Here is a 21,439-nt window from a genome sequence, read left to right as displayed (position 1 = left end):
ATTTTTAGGCGCAGACCTTGTATCGATACGATTTTTATTTTATTTTATAAAATTCCTACAAGCCTGAATAATGTACGAAATTCAGTAATTTATATACCCTTTTAAAAATCATAAAAAAATTACAGGAGTTCAATTATATTATGAGGAATAACCTGGAGAAATCTTGTAAGAAAATACTTAGTTTATCACCCTTTTCGAAAATAAACAAAAGGCCGCTCTATGGTCTAATACGATTTTAATATCTTAAATTTATTTGGTGAAGCTACTTTATAAAAATAAAGTTTTATTCAAGTGTAATACAGCAATGAGAATATACAAATACCTTATTAAAATAATTATATTAAATTATTCAGTTTTGAACTAAAACTACCTTGCTTAGTTATTTTAATAACTGTTTTAAGAGTTTAAGTAAATTTTATTCTAAAAACCGTTTTAGAAACAACCTTTAAAGATCTTAACAAGTGTAAAAGTGATTCTTAGAAATTTTGATGAAATTATTAAATTTTGGACTCAAATGCCTTTGAAGGTTTTATTTTAAAATACTTGTCTTCACCTTCAAATTTTAAGTAAATCAATATAATATTATAAGGACCTTATTTGAATATTAAATAAAACTTAAGGACTTGTCTCTAGTCATGCCTTGACTAATTAAAATATTAGTTAAGCTGTGAGTTGACTATGACGACCTTGGTTAACCATTGACTAATTAATTAGTCAATAGTTACTAAGTCAAAGTAAATTTATACTTGAAAATAATGTATCTAGCAATTCCAATCCTTGAATAACGAATTAGAAATAATGAATACTTTCTAATATATTACTTGAATAAGATGTTCCAAATCTCAAATACACTACCCGGTTAAGATTAATACCCATGAATTTCTCATGGAGTAAAAGCGTTTTCCTGACTTGGACTAGGGCTGCGGGAGTCAGTAAGTCCCAGTATCATTTTACCGTCATGTTATCCTAGTGCCGAACATGCCACTTAAATAGGACCTCGAATCGGTATGCTATTTCCGGTTATCTTGGGTATGCCCCTTGAATGGGACCTCTGAGCCAAGTGCCGCTATGTTGTCGATATGTTGGGATGGTCCGCATATCGATGTATCATCGTCTCTATGAGACACATGTGAGTCTTTCGTGCTATATGTTGGGCGCTACCTTGGTAAGTTTTAGGGATCGACGTGTCGGAAGAATGCTTAGAGAGCTTATGCTATACAAGTACGGACGGAAAGCATATCCGAAGTCTGCGTGTGGAGGGATTGTCGTTAGGATAGTAGTCGACCATTTTGCCACCGAGGAGTGCGTGTTCCAAGAAGTGTGGAGTGGGTATATGCGCATATATTGACGGGGAGCTTGATCGGCTTTACTACCTTTCGAGATATCTTGGCAAATATTATTTCACGGTTGCGATCGTGTGCAGACCTTGACAGTTATGATTGTCTTGGTGCCTCGAAGTGTATGGGACATGTCACTTAAATGGGACCTCTGAGTCCATCCATTAGCCGTCTGTTCTTCCCCACGATTAAGGTTGCTAAACCAAGTCAATTTAGTCGTCCGGTCCTATTGAGCACTAGGGGTGAGATGTAAACCTCCTAGTATCGATATGATCGACGGGATTGATGCTCCCACTCGTACTCAAGGTGAGATGCAAGCCGTGAGTATGCGTGTGACATTAGTAGTCACGTCCCGTGCTTTTTATGAAGAAAATAAATATTTTAAAAAGAAATGACTACAAGTTTTTATCCGCATAATATCTACTTGGATTTACTATATGTTGATTTATATTACATGTTGTTGAATAATGTCGTTATATTCACATATTTATCATGTCATATGCCAATATGAACCAATGTGTTACTTCATGTACATATCACATGTGTGCATGTCGATGTTGTAATGTGACTGGAGTTGTATGTTTGACCGCCTAATTGCATTACTAATATTCTCCATGATAAGAGGCCGTTGATAGAGGACGGTTAGGTTACTCCCACTAAGTGGGGCAGTTTTATTTTAATGATGTTTCAGGTAACATGGATCTTGAAGACTTGGACTTAGGAGGGGACTGTCGAGAGAATAAAACATCTTATGTTGATCTTTCATGAGATTATGTAGCAAACTTTTATTAAAGTCGGACCTTGCTTTAATTTGTAATTCGGATATCAGACCTTGTTTTATGTTCTAAACATCCAGTTTTATGAATCAACTCAATATGAGTTGACGGTTTTAAATTTTACTGATTTTTATGACTTATCTTTCTTTCCGCTTTCGTTAATTAAGTCATTAGAGAAACTGGGTTGTTACAGTTGGTATCAGAGCGACCTTGAGACCGTGAATAGTAATTGTGCGATACATTATTATTTCACCTATCGAGGAAGCATCCGGGACTCATGACTTTAGGGTAAAATAAGATGTAATAACTAGAACTCTTAGATCACTAAAATGAGAGAATCACTAGCTAACCCTTACGATGAATAATAAGAGAAGATATATGGTTGGGAGGGTAGAACTACCTGAAAGATCCTAACCGTCATAAGGATCAATGTTTGTGCTACCTTCTGCATGCTCTGTGTTGATTACTTGCTTGAATTGTCTGATTAACTGTCTAACTTAGCATGTATACGCGCTATCCCTAGCTAGCATCTTAGAACGGACCCCAACCTAGGAATACCGCTGTTTTTCATCTAGATGGTGAGATCAAGTAAGAGACCCATGGAAATGACCAAGGAAGAAGTTGCAGAAGTAGAAGGGAAGAAGAGATTCAAGAAGTGGCTTAGGGATCACCCTAACAAGATAAGAAGGATTAAATCGGCACACCAAAATCGGACTACCGATCGGGAAGATGAGGCCAATAATTTTCACTTCACCCGCCGGAGAGGAACCCCAAGCTAGAAGTGCTACAAAGAAAAAGGAAAATGCTCGAGCAAACTTCGTGGCAATGGCCCAATTTTCTTCTTCGAGAGGCGGACTACCCAAACTTTATCGAGTTTGTGAATGGAGATTTAAGGAATATAATGTACCACCCGACTGGAAGGTAGAGTTCGCCACCACCAAGCTGATAGGGAAGGCAGAATTATGGTGGAACCGCATATTAGCCAGAGGAGATCAAGAGAACCATTACTATGATTGGTACGAGTTCAAGTTAGCACTCAATGCCTGTGCCAGAGCAATCGAGAAAGGAGCAAGATTTCTAAACTAGATAGAGACTAGGACACCTAAACCCTAGCTCAGTCTACCGTAGGTTTAACTGCGTTCTTTTATGCTAGTTATAGATTTCCTTGTAACCGCCACCTAATGAAGCTACTTAGTGTTAGCTTGTAACAAGGAAGTTAACAATGAATTCATTCTTGTTCTTCTTGCTTTGTTCTACTTTTGTCTCACTTCTGGTTTGTGCATGTATTTTCTTTTACTGATGATACCACACCTCGAGCAGATGACAGTAACAAGGAGCAACGGGAATGGAAACGGAAATCCCCAAGAGGACTTACGGAGACAAGGATATGAGGAGGCTATGACTCAGATGGCTGCTCAACTAGCTGCATCACAAGTAACAATCACGCAGCTACTGAACAACCAGAACCAGAACCAGAACCAGGACCAGAACCAGAACCAGAACCAGAACCAACACCAACACCAACACCATCCCTCCGTTTTCGATCAGTTCTCAAAGCATCGACCTCCATCTTACTATGGCTCCGACGATCCTAATGATCTTGCAAATTGGCTAGCGGAAATGGAGAAACTGCTGAGGCTAAGCCACACTCCCGAAGAGGAAAAGATTGAGATAGTATCCTACTACCTCAAAGGAGCAGCGAACGATTGGTGGACAATCGCTCAAGAAGCTTTCAAGACAACCCCTGGATACGGATGGAACGAGTTCAGAGCCAGCCTCGAGAAAAAATACTATCCTCCATCTATGAAGCATCAGAAGGAACAGGAGTTCCACAACCTAGAGATGGGAGCTATGACTCTTACTGAGTACACTCGCAAGTTTGATGAACTCTCCAAGTTCGCCAAGAGATCGGTACGGATGAGGAGACACGCATCAATCAAGATATGTGCGTCAAATGGAGCCAGATTTGAACCAGTTGATGGTGGGGCATGACTTCCCAACTTTCCAAGCTGCCTACGAGAAAGCTATGGCCATTTTTGCTGCCATCCAAAATGCGGACAAGAAGAAGAAGAAAACCTTTACCCCTACAGTGTCCCATAACAGTTTCATTCAGAAACCCCTTCACCAAAGACCTCTCTATCAGAAACCCCTTTATCAGAAACCTCGTCATCAAAAACCTTTTCACCAAAAGTCAAAACCTTTTGCCAGGAAATTTCAGTCCAGCTTATCAAACAAGATATTTCCCAAGGGTGACAATACCGGTAATGACGACTCCCAGGGCTCAACTTCAAAGTGTTATCTATGCAAACAGCTCGCACCGGCAAAAGCGGTGTAACGGGAAACCCATCATCGCTTTTTCTCGTAAAGAGGAAGGTCACAAGTCTTACGTCTGTCCCAAGAAGACGGGAACCCCACTGATTCAGGGAAGGGCTTACATGATGATCGATGGTGGAGAAGAGGAACAAGCCGATACAATCACTGGTAAATTTCTGGTTAATTCTTGTATGGCTTTCATATTGTTCGACACAGGAGCATCTCTATCACATGTATCACCAACCTTCGTAGCTAAAGCTAAACTTCCAAATCCCGAAGCAATCCATGCATCCATTGTGATTCCTAACGGTCAGACCCTAAACTGCAAAGCGAGGTACCGAGGCGTTCCTGTTATCATCCTTGGTTCGACCTTTCCGGCTAACCTCATCAGCCTCGACCTACCTGGTTTCGACATCATTTTGGGAATGGATTGGCTAGCAAAGTACCACGCCAAGTTTGAGTGTAGAGACCAAAAGATTTCACTAAGGAACTCGCTCGGAGCAAGAGTAACTTATAGAGGTTACCTACCGAACACTCGGGTTAAGGTCATCAACGCTATGAAGCTAGCGAGCCAGATGCGTAAAGGAGAACATACCTTCTTGTGCAACATAAATTCCATAGGAGAGGAAAAGCTCAGGATCGAGGACATACCTGTAGTACGGGAATTTCCTGAGGTATTTCCCGAGGAATTACCAGGAATACCACCAGAGCGCGATGTGGAGTTCTCAATCGACCTAGTGCCAGGCACTGCACCGATTTCAAAGTCACCATATCGTATGGCCCCAAAAGAGTTGCAAGAGTTGAAGATTCAACTAGGGGAACTGTAACACCCGCGAATTTTCTATTTCGACATTTAAAATTTATTAAAACCGTTTGACTACTTTATTTTATAATTTTGAATTATTCAATTTAATTAGTTTTATGTCAAAAACGATTTTTATAAACGTATTATATAAAAGCTCGTTTATATAAAAATACGTACGATTAAATTATATCTTTAAGGCATTATTTATATGATAATATATGTATACGTATTCTTGGTCGGATAATAATAATGACTGTAATAATAATAATTCGCGTCTTAGATTCCGTCTAACGTTAGACCGTCACATTTCAATGGGAGAATTTTATCTAATCTTGGACCAACCGTATGTCGACAACACATACCCTTATCCACCCCACACTCTACTTGTAAAATATCTCCTTATTACACATTTATATATTATTATTATTATTATTATTATTATTATATTACTACTTTACTAACCTACCCGTCCCCACCCCCTCTTACCTCTCCTTCATTTTCACGCAACCAACAACAACAATATGCAACAACAACAGCAACTCCATACTCCATTTTTACGCACCCTCAATCCCAGATCTCCCTTCCAATTCTCAACCAATTTTTATAAAACTTACTCCATTAGCTTCCCCTCCTCATTCTCCTTCTTTCTATGTAAAAAAGAGCCAAACTTTCGTCTGTTGCATTTCGGTCGTCTTTCAAAGCATCCGGTTTTAGAGCTTTTCGGTGCCATTCTTGGGTGTAAGATCATCGTAGGGCGTTTCCTTGGACGTTTAAGAGCTCATAAACAGGTAACGGTGATAGGTTACTCGACGGATGTCGAAATTTCGTCTTATGGTATCGTTTTATGTGTCATTACTTGTCAAAGTTCGATCCTTTATGATGTTTCTCGTGTGTATGATAATTTCTGTCTTAACCTTGCTTCAATTGTCGCCTTCCGTCTTAGAATGAGTCCCCTTGGAAGTCGTCGTCCTCTGCTTTTTTAGTAGTCGAATTAAGGAATGGCGGACTGTTTTTACACGGGTTTTGACCATGGTTAAGATGGGCTTAATGGGTACCATTCACGTTTAGTCCCGTCTTGCTCTTGTCTCACTTCTATCTTATTTTCTTATCGCCAAAACCGAGCTAAAGGGGGCTTCAAATTCGCCTTACACCCGAGACAGGTGCTGTGTCGGCCTCTGTTCTGGGGCAGGCGGAGTAACATTTCAGACCCGTCTCCATGCTCGTTTAACACCCTTCAACATCGTCTAGTGTGTGCTTAAAATCCCCGCCTTAAAACACTTATAGGATATGGGTTGTATGCGTTTTAGGACTGTTCTTAGGCTACACATGACGGTCTTGTTCATACTCGATAATCTCGTGTTGAATGGCTTCACATAGACTGTGTTGGGTACTGTTTTTGGTGGTTGTTCACTGGTTTTGTTTTGGGCAGTCGAGGAGGAGTGGTCGGGATGGAAACTGTTGGCGAGCCGAAGGCTGGCCGTGGATGGGTGGTTTGGCCATAGCTGGCTGTTTGTTGGCAATGGAGTTTACACGGTTTGTCAGGCGTATAAGTGTACTACAACACCCCTTGCTTCCTTGTCTTTCTCCTTTTTCTTCCTTGTGGTTGATTGCTTAGTTGCCTTAGTTGTTGGGTTAAATACTCACCATTTATTGGGCTATGCATATTTAAATCTTTTGGGCTTGGTATAATTCACTTCTTGGTTTTTCTATGATTCATTTGTTGGACTTTCCAGGATTTAATTGTTGATTTCTACATGAGTGATTTGTTGGACTTATCATATTAGTTAATTGTTGGGCCAACCTCATGTTTTGTAGTGGGCTCATGAATGGGTCGCTTATGCTTGTTCCATTTTATTCCGTAATCTCATATGACGTAAATTATTTGCTATCATTCCGTATATTTTATTTAACCGACATGATAAATTATAAAATGAAATATTTATCTGCATGAGACAAGTATGAGGTATTTATTGTTAAGTAATTATTTGTGAAGAGTCATATTCTTAATAACGTCTTGAATTGTTCTATTATGAGAGTCTCGGTCCTATCGGATACTAGGGGTGAGCCATAGGCCCTCTAGTTGCGATATGATCGTCGAGACTGATGTTCCCATCCGTACTTATGGTGAGATGCGAGCCATAAGTATGAGTGTGACATTAATAATCCCGCCCCATATGCATGAAAAGGTTATTATAAATGATTACTTGTAAGAGTCGTATTCTTGTAGAAATGCCATATTACCATCGTATGTGCTTGACATACATTTTTGCCCTGCTTGTGCTGTTCTGGCAAGCACGGGTTTGACCTACTCGTCTTTGTTTCGGCGAGTACGGTTTTGGCCTACTTGTCTTTGTCTTTGGCAAGCACGGCTTTTGGCCACTTGTCTTTGTTTCCGCAAGTGAGTCTTATCTTAGTCTTTCCGCCACTTTCGTCTTTGTTCGGCGATTGGGGTACTCGGTCTCCTTAGTAGTCGAGTCTTGGGTGCGTGCTGTGCTGGCGCACGTCGAATCGGGATGTACACCCGAGAATCTGCAGATTTAGACTAGGACCGTATCATTATCGTAGTCCTACCCGGGGAAATTATAGTCTAAGAGTAATAAATGTCTTGCATTATTTGGATGGTTACTTTGGTCATATCTCCTTGAAATACGTGCTCGTGGCTAAGTGGTCGTGTCTGTTTCCTTATCTTTCTTCTCCATTTATTTTATTGTTGCTTATGCCTTACTTAATTGTTTATTCCATCATTTATTTTATCCTTGTTGGTTTAAGCACGTATGATCCCATGTTTAGTTATAAGTCGATTCACTCATAACTTATCTAATATGATTATTTGTTCATGTTCTTTGTTATGTTCGTTTTGACATTTTGTGGCTGGGAGAACCTTGAGTTACTCCCCACTGACTGTGGCTTTCATGTTTACATGAATGACAGGTTTGTGAAGATGCATTTGTGGGGTTTAGACGTGTGAGCTAGCGAGCACCTTGGACTAGTAATTGGTTTATTAGGATTTTGCTTAGACTCACCTTTTATTGTATTGTCATTCGAGGGATATATTTTTCCTCACCTTGACTATCACGTTTGTATAATTCAATTTTATTTCCGCATTCTTTACTGGTGTTTTATGTTTTAATGAACCCGCGCCTTAAATTTTAAAAGTTTTGAAAATTTCCTAATTTCCGCTTGAATTTATAACTTATATTTTCCGCTTTATCGCGGGGGTTCACAGTTGGTATCAGAGCCTTTGTTGCTCCCGACGCACACACGTGCACCCCAAAATTTAATTTGAACTTGACCCTGAATAATGAATGAGAGGTGGGTAGACTTAAGGACCTAAGGTGGTAGTCTGTAGTGTGTTTGCTCTTTGTTAGGTTCTAACACGTTTGTTGATTGTCATTTTATATTTTTGTATCCTTGGATCAATGACCGTGAGTTTACCTACGTGAAGATCAAGACCTCGTACCTATTGCCAAAGATTGAAGATTTGTTCAACTTTTGAAGAATGCTTCTTCTTCCTTGAAGATGTTTCTCTTTCCTTGTGTACCTTGCCTTATTCTTTAGTTCTTGATGCTTATATCCTCTTATTAACCTTCTTTTCTTTTCCGTGGAAGTTACTCTTGTACACTCCTAACTTGCCCTTTGCTCTTTGCTAATCCTCCTTAACGCCTTCGATAATACTCTTCTTTTGAGGAATGTTGACCTGGGTTGAAAATTTTGACTTTTGAGGAGATTGTTTGTGGTTGACCTTAACCCTGGTTCTGAGGGGTTGAGATGTTAAGATTTAAGTAGTGTGATGAGACATACTTGATGATTCTTATACCTAGATCCTTGTTAAAGTGGGTATATTTGATTGGTGGATTTGGTGTTGTCAAGTATGAGTGGCATTTGTTACTAAGGTTATAAAACTTGGCTTTGTCAGACTAAGCTACATTGTTGAGAAGTCTTTGTTGACCCTATGGTTTTAGAAACTTTGAGGTTGTATTGGGTAATTGAGATGACGGGATGATGTTGTAGATGAGTGTAGTTCTGCTTTTGGGAATCCGTGATAAGTAAAAGGATAAAAGGACTCGAGATCCTATTGATTTTTCAGACTTTGGATTGGCATGTTACTACCTTGTATTGAAATGAAAACCTTGTGGAATATTTGAGGAACCTTTTCTTGGAGGTTAGAGCTGGGTATTGGGATTCTTGATTGAGGATTTTACAATTTTGAGAAACCCGTGGTTGACACTAGTTGGATATGAGTATAGCGTTGTTGGAAACCTTGACCTTGACCTTGTGGAAGTTGTTTGTAGATGTTTGAGGATTTGGTGTGTTGAGATCGCACTCTTAGTGGAGTACCTTGTTTCAAGGAATAGCTTAAGATGAAGTAACATGAGTAATTTGAGGAAATCCTTGGGAGTGTTGTGATTATGAGTTTTGTTGTTAGGAAGTTTTCGGAACCGCTTAGGATGATGTTGTTATTTGAAGTTTGAGTACTGGCGTTTCCTTGTTGTCTAATTCATCTTTTCCTTTGACCATAAGTGTTACCGTTCATACCTCTTTTCCCTACTTCATCATACTCCTCTTTTAAGTTTGATGCTGGTAACCTATAAAGCTCTATCTTTTACATCCTTGTAAATTTGACTTCAATTCTTACCCCAGAAAATTCATCATAGCTCTTTTGATTAGTTAAGTTTGAATCCTTTTAGCATACTTGCACCTATGGTGTCTAAGTTACTTTTCACTTCGTAAAATTTCTAAACATTTCAAGCTACCATTTTTGTTTCGTTGTTAAAAGTTGATGTTACTTTTGAAAAACCTTACCTATTCTAAAGATTTGAAAATGAAAATTTGATTTAATTCCGTATTTGTTCCTTGAGTATAGACTTCCCTATCATGATTTTAATTGCTAAACCTGATATTTCTTTAAATTTTATCCAATTTCTGTTAACTCTGATCTATTTATGATTTCTTCGATAAAGTTTAATCTCATATTTTCAGGAACTTGACTCCCTTTTGAGTTTAAGGGTAAAATCTTCATTTCAATTTTGACTTTTGCAAAAGAAAATTTGGGTAAATTACCTTTTCTTTTGATTTTGACGTTGATCGGATGATAGAACTCGTTATTGGAGACGTTTGATAACTTGTTCTACGCTTGTCGGCGAATGATTTTTGTTTTAAATTTGTCTTTGACTTGGAAAGTAAGCGTTCTTGTGTGCACGACAAGAGCAATTTCGTTCCATGAATGAGACTTACACTTTTGAGAACTCTTCATTAATGTTTTGAAAGTATTTTGATTTTGATTTATGCAAATAAGTTAATTTTCGATCGGGTTCTGTCGTAAAATTTTATTTGAAATTTTTGAACAATTTTAATTCTTACGATAAGTAACCTTTTAATGTTTTGGTTACCAACTTTAGAAGTTCAGTTTTATTTTATAACCTTTCTTTTTTTTTTACCTTCAAGTTTCGAGGACGAAACTTTTTAAAAGATGGGGTGATTGTAACACCCGCGAATTTTCTATTTCGACATTTAAAATTTATTAAAACCGTTTGACTACTTTATTTTATAATTTTGAATTATTCAATTTAATTAGTTTTATGTCAAAAACGATTTTTATAAACGTATTATATAAAAGCTCGTTTATATAAAAATACGTACGATTAAATTATATCTTTAAGGCATTATTTATATGATAATATATGTATACGTATTCTTGGTCGGATAATAATAATGACTGTAATAATAATAATTCGCGTCTTAGATTCCGTCTAACGTTAGACCGTCACATTTCAATGGGAGAATTTTATCTAATCTTGGACCAACCGTATGTCGACAACACATACCCTTATCCACCCCACACTCTACTTGTAAAATATCTCCTTATTACACATTTATATATTATTATTATTATTATTATTATTATTATATTACTACTTTACTAACCTACCCGTCCCCACCCCCTCTTACCTCTCCTTCATTTTCACGCAGCCAACAACAACAATATGCAACAACAACAGCAACTCCATACTCCATTTTTACGCACCCTCAATCCCAGATCTCCCTTCCAATTCTCAACCAATTTTTATAAAACTTACTCCATTAGCTTCCCCTCCTCATTCTCCTTCTTTCTATGTAAAAAAGAGCCAAACTTTCGTCTGTTGCATTTCGGTCGTCTTTCAAAGCATCCGGTTTTAGAGCTTTTCGGTGCCATTCTTGGGTGTAAGATCATCGTAGGGCGTTTCCTTGGACGTTTAAGAGCTCATAAACAGGTAACGGTGATAGGTTACTCGACGGATGTCGAAATTTCGTCTTATGGTATCGTTTTATGTGTCATTACTTGTCAAAGTTCGATCCTTTATGATGTTTCTCGTGTGTATGATAATTTCTGTCTTAACCTTGCTTCAATTGTCGCCTTCCGTCTTAGAATGAGTCCCCTTGGAAGCTGTCGTCCTCTGTTTTAGTAGTCGAATTAAGGAATGGCGGACTGTTTTTACACGGGTTTTGACCATGGTTAAGATGGGCTTAATGGGTACCATTCACGTTTAGTCCCGTCTTGCTCTTGTCTCACTTCTATCTTATTTTCTTATCGCCTGAAAACTGAGCTAAAGGGGGGGCTTCAAATTCGCCTTACACCCGAGACAGGTGCTGTGTCGGCCTCTGTTCTGGGGCAGGCGGAGTAACATTTCAGACCCGTCTCCATGCTCGTTTAACACCCTTCAACATCGTCTAGTGTGTGCTTAAAATCCCCGCCTTAAAACACTTATAGGATATGGGTTGTATGCGTTTTAGGACTGTTCTTAGGCTACACATGACGGTCTTGTTCATACTCGATAATCTCGTGTTGAATGGCTTCACATAGACTGTGTTGGGTACTGTTTTTGGTGGTTGTTCACTGGTTTTGTTTTGGGCAGTCGAGGAGGAGTGGTCGGGATGGAAACTGTTGGCGAGCCGAAGGCTGGCCGTGGATGGGTGGTTTGGCCATAGCTGGCTGTTTGTTGGCAATGGAGTTTACACGGTTTGTCAGGCGTATAAGTGTACTACAACACCCCTTGCTTCCTTGTCTTTCTCCTTTTTCTTCCTTGTGGTTGATTGCTTAGTTGCCTTAGTTGTTGGGTTAAATACTCACCATTTATTGGGCTATGCATATTTAAATCTTTTGGGCTTGGTATAATTCACTTCTTGGTTTTTCTATGATTCATTTGTTGGACTTTCCAGGATTTAATTGTTGATTTCTACATGAGTGATTTGTTGGACTTATCATATTAGTTAATTGTTGGGCCAACCTCATGTTTTGTAGTGGGCTCATGAATGGGTCGCTTATGCTTGTTCCATTTTATTCCGTAATCTCATATGACGTAAATTATTTGCTATCATTCCGTATATTTTATTTAACCGACATGATAAATTATAAAATGAAATATTTATCTGCATGAGACAAGTATGAGGTATTTATTGTTAAGTAATTATTTGTGAAGAGTCATATTCTTAATAACGTCTTGAATTGTTCTATTATGAGAGTCTCGGTCCTATCGGATACTAGGGGTGAGCCATAGGCCCTCTAGTTGCGATATGATCGTCGAGACTGATGTTCCCATCCGTACTTATGGTGAGATGCGAGCCATAAGTATGAGTGTGACATTAATAATCCCGCCCCATATGCATGAAAAGGTTATTATAAATGATTACTTGTAAGAGTCGTATTCTTGTAGAAATGCCATATTACCATCGTATGTGCTTGACATACATTTTTGCCCTGCTTGTGCTGTTCTGGCAAGCACGGGTTTGACCTACTCGTGCTGTTCTGGCGAGTACGGTTTTGGCCTACTTGTCTTTGTCTTTGGCCAAGTACGGCTTTTGGCCACTGTCTTTCTCGGCAAGTGAGTCTTATCTTAGTCTTTCCGCCACTTTCGTGCTGTTCGCGATTGGGGTACTCGGTCTCCTTAGTAGTCGAGTCTTGGGTGCGTCTTTGTCTTTGGCGCACGTCGAATCGGGATGTACACCCGAGAATCTGCAGATTTAGACTAGGACCGTATCATTATCGTAGTCCTACCCGGGGAAATTATAGTCTAAGAGTAATAAATGTCTTGCATTATTTGGATGGTTACTTTGGTCATATCTCCTTGAAATACGTGCTCGTGGCTAAGTGGTCGTGTCTGTTTCCTTATCTTTCTTCTCCATTTATTTTATTGTTGCTTATGCCTTACTTAATTGTTTATTCCATCATTTATTTTATCCTTGTTGGTTTAAGCACGTATGATCCCATGTTTAGTTATAAGTCGATTCACTCATAACTTATCTAATATGATTATTTGTTCATGTTCTTTGTTATGTTCGTTTTGACATTTTGTGGCTGGGAGAACCTTGAGTTACTCCCCACTGACTGTGGCTTTCATGTTTACATGAATGACAGGTTTGTGAAGATGCATTTGTGGGGTTTAGACGTGTGAGCTAGCGAGCACCTTGGACTAGTAATTGGTTTATTAGGATTTTGCTTAGACTCACCTTTTATTGTATTGTCATTCGAGGGATATATTTTTCCTCACCTTGACTATCACGTTTGTATAATTCAATTTTATTTCCGCATTCTTTACTGGTGTTTTATGTTTTAATGAACCCGCGCCTTAAATTTTAAAAGTTTTGAAAATTTCCTAATTTCCGCTTGAATTTATAACTTATATTTTCCGCTTTATCGCGGGGGTTCACAGGAACTCATCGAAAAGGGTTTCATCCGACCAAGTGCATCACCATGGGGAGCACCAGTGCTATTTGTGAAGAAGAAAGATGGGAGTATGAGGATGTGTATCGACTATCGCGACTTGAACAAGGTCACCATTAAGAACCGATACCCTTTACCACGTATCGATGATCTTTTCGACCAATTGAAAGGAGCGGGAGTATTCTCCAAGATCGATCTCAGATCTGGTTATCATCAAATTCCAGTAAGAAAAGAGGATATTCCGAAGACAGCTTTCAGAACCAGATATGGTCACTATGAGTTTAACGTAATGCCTTTTGGTTTGACCAACGCACCAAAGCCAGGTGTTCATGGATCGGATGAATCGCACGTTTAGAGAGTACCTAGATAAGTGTGTCGTTGTCTTTATCGATGACATCTTAATATACTCTAAAACTATGTTCGAGCACGAGGTTCATCTTCGCGCAGTTCTCGACAAGCTGCGACAACAAAAGTGGTATGCAAAACTATCCAAGTGTGAGTTTTGGCTGAAGGAAGTGGCATTTCTGGGACATATCATAACAGATCAGGGAGTAAAAGTAGACCCCGCCAAGATCAAGGCCGTGGAAGAATGGCAATCCCCAAAGAATGTCTCTGAAGTCCGAAGTTTCTTGGGTTTAGCAGGCTACTACCGAAGATTTGTCCAAGACTTTTCAAAGATCGCGAGACCTATGACCAAACTTTTACAGAAGGAGTCTAAGTACATTTGGACCGAAGAGTGTGAGAAGGCCTTCCAGGAGCTAAAAGCCCGACTCACCTCAGCCCCAATCCTAACTTTACCAACCGATGGAGAAGAGTACGACGTCTACAGTGACGCATCCTTAAATGGTCTAGGATGTGTGCTAATGCAGAAAGGAAAAGTGATTGGTTATGCGTCTCGACAGTTGAAGGTGCATGAGAAAAATTATCCAACTCATGACCTGGAGCTAGCAGCTGTAGTTTTTGCTTTGAAGATTTGGAGGCATTATTTATATGGAGTTAGATGTAACTTCTACACGGACCACAAGAGCCTCAAGTATATTTTCACCCAGAAGGAGTTAAACATGAGACAGAGGAGGTGGTTAGAACTCATCAAGGACTACGACATTGAGTTGCAATACCATGAAGGGAAGGCAAATGTCGTCGCCGATGCCCTGAGTAGGAAGACAGCTCACGGGATAGTACGAGACTTAGAGAAGTTGGAAGTTGAGGTTGTGAATAAAGGAAAGTTAACCTTGAATGCCATGGCTGCTGAACCCGATTTGTATCATGAACTTAGAGCTCTACAATGGGAAGATCCAGAGTTAGTAAAGATCAGAGAAGGTATACCACAGGGAAGATCCGAAGGATTCGAAATCTATCCAGATGGGAGCTTGAGATTTAAAGGAAGGTGGTGTGTGCCTCTTTATGAAGCCATTCGCAAGAAGATCTTGTGGGAAGCACACAGTTCGAGATATTCCATTCACCCAGGATCTGATAAGATGTACAAGGATTTGAAGCTACAATATTGGTGGCATGGGATGAAGAGGGATATAGCAGAATATGTGGCCAAGTGCCTCATTTGCCAGAAGGTGAAGTTCGAACACCAAAGACCTGGAGGCCTACTACAACCCTTGGACATTCCAGTGAGGAAGTGGGATTCCATCTCCATGGATTTTGTAATGGGACTACCACGAACCCAAAGCAACAAGGATGCGATTTGGGTAGTTGGCGATAGATTGACAAAGGTGGCACACTTCATTCCGATACGAGAGACTTGGAGCATGGAGGAACTGGCAAAATCTTACCTGAAGGACATCGTTCGACTACATGGAGTGCCAAAGGACATCGTATCTGACAGAGATCCTCGTTTTGTTTCACACTTCTGGGGAAGACTACAGGCATGCATGGGGAGTAAACTCAACTTGGGCACCGCATTCCATCCTCAAACGGACGGACAAACGGAGAGGATAATCCAAACGCTAGAAGATATGCTGAGGGCATGTGTCCTAGAATTTAATGACAGTTGGGAAAAACAACTACCCTTGATAGAGTTCTCCTACAACAACAGTCACCATGCGAGTTTGGGTTGTGCACCTTTCGAAGCACTCTACGGAAGAAAGTGTCGAAGTCCAGTATGCTGGGATGATGCCAGCGATCATCTGACACTAGGACCCCAGACTATTAAAGACCAGATTGAGCAGATTAAGATTATCCGAGAAAGACTCCAAGCTGCGCAAGATCGACAGAAAGCCTACGCCAATGAACACCGAAGACCGATCGAGTTTGCCGTGGGAGATCATGTTTTCCTAAAGGTATCACCAATGAAAGGAGTAAGACGATTTGGCCTAAAAGGGAAGCTCGGCCCAAAGTACATCGGACCATACGAAATCTTGGAGAGAGTTGGCAAAGTGGCCTATCGTTTAGCGCTACCACCAAACCTATCAAAGGTGCATAACGTGTTCCACGTGTCCCAGCTACGGAAGTATAGAAGCGACCCATCACATGTCCTTACACCTGATGTTGTCGCTATCGAACCCAACCTTCTTTACTCTGAAAGACCGGTGGAGATTCTGGCCCGAGAGACCAAGACACTCAGGAGGAAGTCGGTACCTTTGGTCAAAGTTCGATGGCTAAGTCAAAACCTCGACCATGCTACTTGGGAGACCGAAGAGTCCATGCGCGAAAGATACCCTGAGCTTTTTGATTAGGTAGTTTGCACCTCTTTAGTTATCATGAATTTCGAGGACGAAATTCTTTTAAGGGGGATGTACTGTAACACCCCGTGTTTTTAATCGCATATTTACATAATTAATTATGATATTATAATCTTAGAAGAGAAACTTGAAATTTCTTTCAATACCTTTTAGCCTTCGAAACAATCATTATATAAGTTACGACTTTTCCCTCGCGCGTAACTTTAATCCATCTTCGTATTTTGGCCCCTATTTACTCATCCGGACTCCGATTGAGGTGAAACAAAAGCCTAAATTTATTATTTTTCCGAGCCCGACACCATGGTAATATTTTCATTAGCCATTAACAACTTTAAAATCCCAAACCTGCTCGGTTGTGCAAAGAGCCTTCATAAAATCATGGTGTCTATAATCAATTCTATGATGACTTTGCAAACAAACAAAGGTTTTGTTTGTACCTCCCATATTTAAGAAATTGCAGCAGCTTGTGACTCTTCTTCCACCCCAAATACATCCATTCTTATGAGGAGTCTAATCCTTCATGAGCTTTTGTTTCTTTCTTCACCCTTGTGCATGGACTAGACCTCACTCTTACACAAACCATGGCCATTGTCCTTTGTGATGGTTTCCACTAGCATGCAAATGATCCGTGAACTTATACACATGGAGTGAGTACTTTGACATCCTATTTAAAGCACCTTATTTCACACCTTGCTCCACTTAGTTGCATACTCACATCTTCCATATCCCACAAAGCCTAAGTTAAAACTTGTATACTTTTCATTCCCTTTTTCTTTCCTAACTCTTCCTTGATTATAATTACTAGATTAATTAAGTAGATAATTTATTACTAACTTGTTTGTTATTTTGTTGTTATCATGGAATCAAATTAGAGGAGGAAGAGGAGGAGCCTGTTGATCTAAGCATCTTCGATTACATTCAAGACCCGGACAACCTTTAAGGTAACCTAACCTAACCCTCTGCCTCGTAATTGTAGAATACTAGTAATCTAGTCAGGAGGCAAATAGACATATCTTGGTAGGATAAGTCTTTCTAACTAGTGTCATATATGTATTTTTAGTGCCACATAATATTGCTTGTTACATGCATGTTATTGTCCACCTTAAATAAATCACTTAAATAAAGTATTATGTGGAAAATTAACAATGTGCCAATCATGTCTATAAGCTTAATAATTGTGTCATCACCTCACATGAGAAATATACCTTTGACTAAATTTTTACTATGCACTCACATGTTGGATCCACTAAAACAAAGTCAAAATGAAAATTTGTATGCATATGCTAACTTGTATGAAAAATGATGAAACTTCTTATTTACACTCATTTCGTTTCATGCATGATATAGAGTTGAATTTTTTATATGTTTTACCTTCTGATTTATAGGATTTTTAGGCGCAGACCTTGTATCGATACGATTTTTATTTTATTTTATAAAATTCCTACAAGCCTGAATAATGTACGAAATTCAGTAATTTATATACCCTTTTAAAAATCATAAAAAAATTACAGGAGTTCAATTATATTATGAGGAATAACCTGGAGAAATCTTGTAAGAAAATACTTAGTTTATCACCCTTTTCGAAAATAAACAAAAGGCCGCTCTATGGTCTAATACGATTTTAATATCTTAAATTTATTTGGTGAAGCTACTTTATAAAAATAAAGTTTTATTCAAGTGTAATACAGCAATGAGAATATACAAATACCTTATTAAAATAATTATATTAAATTATTCAGTTTTGAACTAAAACTACCTTGCTTAGTTATTTTAATAACTGTTTTAAGAGTTTAAGTAAATTTTATTCTAAAAACCGTTTTAGAAACAACCTTTAAAGATCTTAACAAGTGTAAAAGTGATTCTTAGAAATTTTGATGAAATTATTAAATTTTGGACTCAAATGCCTTTGAAGGTTTTATTTTAAAATACTTGTCTTCACCTTCAAATTTTAAGTAAATCAATATAATATTATAAGGACCTTATTTGAATATTAAATAAAACTTAAGGACTTGTCTCTAGTCATGCCTTGACTAATTAAAATATTAGTTAAGCTGTGAGTTGACTATGACGACCTTGGTTAACCATTGACTAATTAATTAGTCAATAGTTACTAAGTCAAAGTAAATTTATACTTGAAAATAATGTATCTAGCAATTCCAATCCTTGAATAACGAATTAGAAATAATGAATACTTTCTAATATATTACTTGAATAAGATGTTCCAAATCTCAAATACACTACCCGGTTAAGATTAATACCCATGAATTTCTCATGGAGTAAAAGCGTTTTCACATGACTTGGACTAGGGCTGCGGAGTCTCAGTAAGTCCGGTATCATTTTACCGTCATGTTATCCTAGTGCCGAACATGCCACTTAAATGGGACCTCTGAATCGGTATGCTATTTCCGGTTATCTTGGGTATGCCCCTTGAATGGGACCTCTGAGCCAAGTGCCGCTATGTTGTCGATATGTTGGGATGGTCCGCATATCGATGTATCATCGTCTCTATGAGACACATGTGAGTCTTTCGTGCTATATGTTGGGCGCTACCTTGGTAAGTTTTAGGGATCGACGTGTCGGAAGAATGCTTAGAGAGCTTATGCTATACAAGTACGGACAAAGACATATCCGAAGTTGCGTGTGGAGGGATTGTCGTTAGGATAGTAGTCGACCAGCTGCCACTGAGGAGCTGCGTGTTCCAAGAAGTGTGGAGTGGGTATATGCGTATATATTGACAGGAGCTTGATCAGCTTTACTACCTTTCAGATATCTTGGCAAATATTATTTCACGGTTGCGATCGTGTGCAGACCTTGACAGTTATGATTGTCTTGGTGCCTCGAAGTGTATGGGACATGTCACTTAAATGGGACCTCTGAGTCCATCCATTAGCCGTCTGTTCTTCCCCACGATTCTGGTTGCTAAACCAAGTCAATTTAGTCGTCCGGTCCTATTGAGCACTAGGGGTGAGATGTAAACCTCCTAGTATCGATATGATCGACGGGATTGATGCTCCCACTCGTACTCAAGGTGAGATGCAAGCCGTGAGTATGCGTGTGACATTAGTAGTCACGTCCCGTGCTTTTTATGAAGAAAATAAATATTTTAAAAAGAAATGACTACAAGTTTTTATCCGCATAATATCTACTTGGATTTACTATATGTTGATTTATATCACATGTTGTTGAATAATGTCGTTATATTCACATATTTATCATGTCATATGCCAATATGAACCAATGTGTTACTTCATGTACATATCACATGTGTGCATGTCGATGTTGTAATGTGACTGGAGTTGTATGTTTGACCGCCTAATTGCATTACTAATATTCTCCATGATAAGAGGCCGTTGATAGAGGACGGTTAGGTTACTCCCACTAAGTGGGGCAGTTTTATTTTAATGATGTTTCAGGTAACATGGATCTTGAAGACTTGGACTTAGGAGGGGACTGTCGAGAGAATAAAACATCTTATGTTGATCTTTCATGAGATTATGTAGCAAACTTTTATTAAAGTCGGACCTTGCTTTAATTTGTAATTCGGATATCAGACCTTGTTTTATGTTCTAAACATCCAGTTTTATGAATCAACTCAATATGAGTTGACGGTTTTAAATTTTACTGATTTTTATGACTTATCTTTCTTTCCGCTTTCGTTAATTAAGTCATTAGAGAAACTGGGTTGTTACATATTAATTATTATTTGCATCTTAATCATTAAGGAGAACCATATTATTTGTTGTGGACATTACTCGCTAATTATACACTCGTTAATTTAGAAATCATACCCGAGTCACCGGAATAGCTAGTTACCGTTGACCACACACGTTAAAATGATATGCACAATTATGGGCGGAGTTACAACTCCGATAAGTAGATCGTAATGAGGCGTATGCCATATTAAAGCAACAAGAAAATGATTACCGCTTCACTAATCGTGACCACTATGCTTATAAAAGTTCAACCACATCTTGCAACATATGATTTAACGGTTTAAAGGTGTTACTACACAGTCACAACTACTTTAAACATTAAACTCGCAAGTATAAAACAATTGAACATTTTTAATTTCCAAAAACCCCCTGTAACAGTGCTACTCGATCGAGTAACTAGCGGTACTCGATCGAGTGCCATGCTACTCGATCGAGTGTCTTGGCTACTCGATTGAGTAGCCCGAGATCAGAATGTATCTTTACTTCCCTTCCTGCAGCTACTCGATAGAGTGTGGGGTACTCTGTCGAGTACCTGCAGGTCAAGTACTTTTCCATAACCCGTCGCAAACCAACATATCACACATGACTGTCACATAAATTGAGTCGGGATGATGCCCCGACTCTCATTAATCCTGCAAAAGGTTAGTGTAGCAATTCCGGCCTTATGGCCAATCATACAAATCCAATTAAGTTTCAACAATAAAAGGAAAGAACTACCAAAGTCTAACAACAATATCACCATCTAACATCAACTACTATCAACATCGATAAGGACGAGGAGTATCACTCCTCCTGCTGCTGCTGCTGCTCGAACATCACCTCATCATCACCACCACCTGAAGTACCTGCTCCTGCTGACCCGATCCCCGCATCCACCCCTGCTCCTGCTCCTGGGCCCACGTACCATGGGGTCAAGCCACCGTAAGGGAAGGACTGAGGTGCCCCCCACATCGACTGATCCACCCCGTAGGCATGGAAAACCCCCGAGTAGTTCCCAACTCCACTCCACCAAACTGGATGCGGTCCCTCGGTCCCTATCCCCTGGGTGTACGCCATCTCGTGCATGTTCCGAAGTGTCAAGGTAGATGACACTCTCTCCGCCAG

General features: G+C 39.2%; 1 protein-coding gene across 1 annotated transcript; it reads left to right on the top strand.

The window, feature by feature from the left end:
* The first annotated feature begins 4,377 nt into the window (after positions 1 to 4,377).
* Positions 4,378 to 5,253, top strand: LOC141646081 (uncharacterized). Its single transcript, XM_074454154.1, has one exon. It carries the CDS (start codon positions 4,378 to 4,380, stop codon positions 5,251 to 5,253), a length of 876 nt encoding a protein of 291 aa, XP_074310255.1.
* Positions 5,254 to 21,439: the final 16,186 nt, after the last annotated feature.

This window comes from Silene latifolia, chromosome 1, assembly GCF_048544455.1.
Source record: "Silene latifolia isolate original U9 population chromosome 1, ASM4854445v1, whole genome shotgun sequence".
Taxonomy (NCBI): Eukaryota; Viridiplantae; Streptophyta; class Magnoliopsida; order Caryophyllales; family Caryophyllaceae; genus Silene; species Silene latifolia.
This window is presented reverse-complemented; position numbering and strand designations above follow the sequence as displayed.

Coding starts and splice junctions, on each gene's coding strand:
- LOC141646081 (XM_074454154.1), top strand. CDS start 4,378: ATGACGACTCCCAGGGCTCAACTTCAAAGTGTTATCTATGCAAACAGC.